This window comes from Thunnus maccoyii, chromosome 19 (assembly GCF_910596095.1).
Source record: "Thunnus maccoyii chromosome 19, fThuMac1.1, whole genome shotgun sequence".
In the NCBI taxonomy this organism is placed as follows: Eukaryota; Metazoa; Chordata; class Actinopteri; order Scombriformes; family Scombridae; genus Thunnus; species Thunnus maccoyii.
In genome coordinates this window covers 77,538-84,087 of record NC_056551.1, presented here as the reverse complement: position 1 = coordinate 84,087, position 6,550 = coordinate 77,538, and the positions used below count along the sequence as shown (strand labels likewise).

At 37.5% G+C, this 6,550-nt stretch overlaps 1 protein-coding gene across 1 annotated transcript; it reads right to left on the bottom strand.

Annotated features, from left to right (window-relative positions):
- Positions 1 to 309: 309 nt before the first annotated feature.
- On the bottom strand, positions 310 to 6,055 carry macir (macrophage immunometabolism regulator). Its single transcript, XM_042395049.1, has 2 exons — positions 5,961 to 6,055; positions 310 to 3,476 (listed from the first exon to the last, which is right to left on the bottom strand). Exon 2 carries the CDS (start codon positions 3,467 to 3,469, stop codon positions 2,816 to 2,818), a length of 654 nt encoding a protein of 217 aa, XP_042250983.1. The 5' UTR covers positions 3,470 to 3,476; positions 5,961 to 6,055; the 3' UTR covers positions 310 to 2,815.
- Between the last annotated feature and the right edge of the window lie 495 nt (positions 6,056 to 6,550).

The following is a 6,550-nucleotide window of genomic DNA, read 5'->3' as shown; positions in this document are numbered from 1 at the left end:
CTGTAACATACTTCAGGCTTTAAAATGCTGTAGGATGCTGCATTTGTCACACATACTGTATTGTACTCTTTGTGTAGGACCCTGATTGAGAAAATAGGTTTTCAGAGCCTTTGACTTTTATTGCCTTTGTGGATTTTTGCATCATCTTGGAGAAACTTTTTTTTCAATGTCTAACGCTTCATATTCTTTCCTCATAATCAGAACGTTAAAAAATATTTTTGTTTGGTGATCATCACCTTATAGCTAAAACCACTCAGAAGGTCTTAATTCAGTGATGATGATCTTTCTCCCCCAAGGTAGAGACACAAAAATGTTTGAAATAAGCTTTAATCTTGTACTGTAACAGTCATTGGTTAACATCAAGTGTACATTTTCTGTTTGGCTTAAGAAAACAATAGAAGAAGAGGTGACTTCACATACAGCATACAGTGAAACAGTTTGCACACCCTTTGAGTTTTGAATCAAAGTTTCAAAATGTCTGAAAAATGAATTATTTTAATGATTTTTTCAAATAGTTGTTAAAATTGGTGTTATACAATAAAGCTCTAATATGTAGAATGCTTAAATATTCCAAGTCCAGCAACAGTTGAAACTTTACATCATCAGTAGCAGTAGTCTTTACAGCAATTTTCAACACAACAGCATAAAAAGGACAGCTGTCACAAGGTCCACATTCAAATTGCAAGTAGGCTGCATTCTACGATGGAACATTGCTACATTATGATATTCACTTCAGTATTGAAAATCATTACATCTCACGTTCATGTTTTTCACATTGATTCAAATGGTTCAAGTTTTTCAGACCAAATCCAAAATTTCAAAAGGTGTATACATTTTAAATAAAAAAAATGGAGAGACAATGGTCCTATCTGAAAATGTATAAATATTTGTATTATATATTTTAAGCCCCTATGTGTTGGATTTGAACATTTCTGACTGGTGACTTCCAGATGTGCTGTGGCAGACATCAATGCCCCCTTTGGATCTGACCCAGGAATACTCAGATGATCAGGCTGAAGTAACTCTAGTTAGCACTGGTTTTACTGAGACTGTCTCATAACAAACAAAAACTTATTTCAACAGAATAATTGGAAAGATGCCATTTGATACAGAGGCTCCAAATGTTCCACATTCATAAAATAAATGGAATTCTCTACTCCTTTAGAGTGATAGAAAACACAGAAGTTCTGAAACAAAGAAATCAAAATTTCCTTTCAAAGCAGAACAAAGTGAGCAAAAACTAAAGGGGTGTACAATTTTTTTCACAGATCTAAGTGTTCCCATGGCTTGCTTATATACAGTACTTCAGTGTTTTATGTTAACTCCTTATTGATGGTGGTGACAATATCAAGGTGCACTGATGTTTCCACAAATAATCTGTAGTAGATGTACAACAGTGCAATCAGGTGCAGAAAACAAACATTTTCTGCAGTAGAGGGATTTGAACACATCCATTTCCAGCTGTAAGGGGAACATACACACTCATACAAAAGACACACATCTACATACTGTTGTGCCCCTATAACCAATGTACAAAACTAGAGATGCACCAATATGATTTTCAAAAGCCAATATATTCCCAAACATATTTGACAGCAATAAACAGATGAAAAAATCTTATGGGGGTGACTGTTTGATACTAGTATTTTTTTTCAATTCTAGTTTAAAACAATGCACATATTCCATATGAACTTTGCGTCACTGATTGCTGTAATCATTCATCCTGTCCATACTGGCTATGAAATGATCCCCCTAGTGTGACTAACTGTATGAGATGGAGGAAAAAATCCACACTGCTCTTTCTGTGTAAAAATACATTCTATAATTCAGCTGAAGCTAAAATGAGAAGTCTGAGTTAGACAATTGGAAAAACTCTCTCCCCCACCTTTTTTTCCAGGGTAGTCATATTAGGAAGGGGCCATTTGGGGACATCTTTGTGACTAATGGTCTAAGGCACTGACCATGTAATCGCAAAGTATGTGGTTCAAGTCCGTCCAGGTCTGTTGCATGTCATCCCTCCTCCTCTTTCTGATACCCCTCCACTGCTAGCTATTGAGTAAAGACAAAATACTTACTTATATTTAAAAAACAGAAGGAATATGGGCAGAGAGAATGATTACAGTGACCAATACTTCCTCTTTAGTGTATATATGGCATGTATCATTAAAATAGACTTTATTAAATTTATCACAGATAAAAATCTTTACTGATTTTGAATGGAGTGTCACAAAAATCTTTTACATGTGCCCATCTTATGGTAAATAGGTGGTTTAAAATGTATCCATGTTGATTTACAACAATAAAATAGCAATAAATAAAAAAATAATCAACCTAATAAAATGATCTTGCTAATATGAATGCAGTGCTATACTGTGAAAAAAAAAATCACAAAATACCCACTAACACAACTCCTCATAGAAGGCAGTAAAACTGGACTAATAGCAATGTTGCATTTGAAAGCCGACAGTATGTGATATGTGCTTGTATCAACTGTAAGCTGATACATCAGTGCATCTCTGACCAGTACAAACACACAACACTGTCAATAAATAGCTTTGCCAGTTATTGCTAAGTTTATATAATTCAATTTTTTTTACCTCAACAACCTCATTACAGTGTAAGGACTAATTTAAGAATTTTCTTCAACATTATGTGTACAGTGAAGGGTATAACCCCCGTTAATGATGTAACAAGATTATCAGACTGTCTTGTTATAGAACTGCTTATAATCTGAGTACAAAGAAACAGAGCTAGAAATAGCACCCACATCCCCAAGAGGGTGAAAGAGGCCTGAATAATGCCATCTTCTTTACTTTTATGTCTTGTTTCTGGTGAACATGCGCTCCCCTCGCAGGGTGAGGTGCTGCAGTTGGTACTGTAACACCTCAGTGTCTGATGACTCTTTGATACTTATTTTGTCCAGATTAAGGTAGTCCAGAGACTTGGACTGGGTCCTCTTCCCTTTAAGTAGACAGAGGGGTAGTGGAGCATGCAGACCCCTCCCAGGCTCCCCATGGGCCAGGGACCTGAGGAAGGTGTCACTCGAGCTGGGCATACGCCTCCGTCTCCGCCCGTTGGCAGAAGGAATGTCGTATGGTTGGTAGTAGCGACTTTTGGCTTTGGAGATCCGTGAAGACCGGTGGATGCCCAAGTCCACAGACTTTGGGACAGTGGTCTGGATGGAGCTAGGCACAGCCTCTGATAACAAACTCTTCTCTGGAGTGCTTTCTGACCATTTGTGGGCCAGTTTGAGCAGCTCCTCACCAGTAGTGAAGCCTACCAGATAGTTTGAGTCCATGTGGAGAATCTGGTATCCTGCAACAGTACCTCTGATGGGTGAACAGGGGGTGCTGGCACAGCGAGGTCTTTCTGCTTCTGCTTTCAATGTGGCTTTGATGTCAGCTGCAGGTAGAATGGAGACATGTGCCCTTGACATTCCACTGATTTCCATTTCCATCTTTACAGACATATCCTGACTGATGAAAAGTAGAGGAAAAAAAACATTACTCTCACATCTCACTCTTGTGTCTGGGAGTAGTGTTGGCAATACAGCAGTTAACCAAATTACATACACTGCTTCCAGCAGATATAGCTAAATACACTAATAGTTAATGCTGCTCTGAGTGTTTGGAACCAACTAAACATACAAATTAAATCAAAGGATGATAGACATGCACCTTAACTACTACAGTACCAATCCTTGTAGTGCAGTTATGCAATTAGTAAGTCTTCTTTAATTAATACTATTTTCTGTCATTCTGACAACTGAAGGGTTCAGAGTATTCAGCCATTACTTTTACATCAGCTTTTTACTCCATATAGCACCCTACATAACTCACTACAGTTGCTGCAGTGCAGCTTTATTGGGCATCATAATTAAGCACTATTGTGTTAGGTACTGAAAAGGCTAAAGAAACTAAATTCACTGAATTTATTGGCAATGGAAATTGCAGTCACAGCTCATACTACAGAAAAGCAGCATTTTTTAAGGGAGCTGGCATGGTAAAGTAGGACTATTATGATGGCGTAAGAGTTCTCTGCACACAACAATGTTAAATACAGCATTGTGAAATTATTATTATTCTGTGGGATAATAGTGTGTTGTGTATAAAACCCTTTGGGGGTTTGATACATCAGGTCCTTGTAAGTCTTAACTGTATCATTTCACCATTTCAGTGACAGGGTCAGTGTCAGGTGCCAGGTTTCCCATAATTTTTTCTGCGTGTAAGATACTGAGTGTGTGAGAGAAGACGGAGTCAGAGTAAACAGAGTCATAATGCTTTATTGGCACTTGGCCTACAAATATACAGTACAGTAACTCTTGAGGAACACAAACAGACCAACTACAGAAACCTAAGTCACATAGAGCGCAACTCACAATAATACATGAAACTACGTTTCAACATTTCTTCGATATAGCTACAATTAAACCAACTAAATATGAATTGCCTTATTTAATTACTGCAAACCAAACAAGTCACAGTCTCCATTGTCACCGCTATGTATGGCTCTTTCAAACAACTGTGGGCATGTCTTGCATCTTCTTATGTTTTTTTAATGTGGGGCAAAAAACAAACAAACAAAAAAAGTGTTATTTCCTGCCCTGACAGAGAGCGGAACCTCTGTCAGAACCATCCCCACAGAGGAAACCTGCAGTCAAACCCCTCTTTGATTTTTTATTTTATTTCATTTTTTAAACAGGACACAGGAGAATAGTCAGACCTTCTTTGTTTGGCTATCAGTGATATGAATAACAATAACTTAATTATTATATTTTTACTTGGGGGGAGGATGATTAAATACCATTGACTGCTGAAAGTATAAGGGAAGACGAGAACACAAGTTGTAGTCAAGATGAGAAATGATTACCAATCTTTTTTTCCTTTTTTTTTTGCCATCAGGAAACCAAAATAAGTCTTATTTGATTTTCACATGTGGGTAGGATTTAGGCTTACAAGCCCATATAACTCGCCATATAAGACTGCCATAGGTGATAGCCATTTATTTTACATCATTGTTGGTATCCTGACCAACAAATGACTAGTATATAATTATGCAATCCACAGACATCACTGTCAACACTTTGCATAAGAAGTACCTTCAACCAAAGAAAACTGTTGGCAGTTTATTCTGTGGATTGTGAGTCCTATTTCTGAAAGAGCTGTTGCTGTTGAATTTAAATGTAATTGTCAATGCTGTAAACACCCCAAACTAAATCAAATAACAAAGTAATAATTTGTTTTTTTAACCATAAAGTAAATAGGAAGGGTCTGGGTTGATTTATAGAGTTTATACTTTATATAAATATATGAAACCCCTTTTTTTAACTGTTTTTTTTTATTATTTCGGTTGCTCTCATTATCGCGGTGAAATCGCATTATTGCATTGTTTACCAGCACATTGCAGATGAGAGCGGCTAGGAGCTGCAGTAGAATGCCTATTAAGTATGAACGCCATGGCGAGGCTAAACCGTGTCATAGTGAGACAGTGGAAAATGGGCAATACTGACCAGGCTGCAGAAAACCCTCCCAGTATGTGTAAGACCCATAATAGGCGTGATTCAGTTGCTAATATCAATTGTCTCATTTGAAAAACTGTGTGGAATATAATATTTTAAAAAAACTGTTGCAACAACAGGCCGAGTTCATCCTGCCCCCTGCTGAACTGGAAGCCCAGTAAAACTGCACTGCCAGGATCATGAACAACGTCTTAACACGGTATTTTCATTACTCTAAGTTACCACCATGGTTAAAATAGGATGCATTGAGCATTTGAAACACCGAGTCGTAAGACTTGCTTGACAAGATCGAACCACAGGCGCACTTGACCACCGTTTATATAGATGGAAGAAGCACCTTCATCCTCCCTATTTGACCCTCATTAAAGATCTCCTGATTTCATAACCTCTTTGTGGAAAGACACTTTGTAAGGAAATACACGAAAATGAGTAAAACACAAACCTGTTTAACTGCAGCGAGTCCGACGTTCAACCTTCCCGTCTATGTGGTCTCCGGCCTCCGTCACGCCTGTTGCGTCACCAGCAACGAAAGGAACACTTCCGGTCTCCGTTTTTTCATAAAAAAAGCCAAAAGTCCAAATATTCATTATTTGTGGTATTTTTAGGTCGTAATGGTCGTAATAAACAGGCTTCAATTCCAATGAGTCTCTCTACTTACAAAAAATAGAAACTAAAATAAATAGTCTGCTCTTCTGCTCTGTCATCACGTGAATGCATGTATGACCAGAGTGTAGAGTGTAACCATGTCCTCCTTTTGCTAGACAAGAGTGGTTGTGCAACAACACTGTAAATTAAAATTCAATTCAAAATTCTTACGTTCAAATCCAGTCGAAAACCACCTTTGCTACCATAAATAATTACTAATAACTGACCTAGAATAAAAAATAAATTGCTAATCCAATCATGTCAGACATTAATCTGACTTTATCTGAAGTGTTGTTGCACATTCACTTTAGAATCCACTTGGAGTGCATTGACAAATATTTGTTTGTTGTGTTCATGCTATCAATTGTCAAACAGAGGAGGTTAAAT

What these genes read in the sequence shown, in the direction of transcription:
- macir (XM_042395049.1), bottom strand. Translation starts at nt 3,469, where the DNA reads ATGTCTGTAAAGATGGAAATGGAAATCAGTGGAATGTCAAGGGCACAT.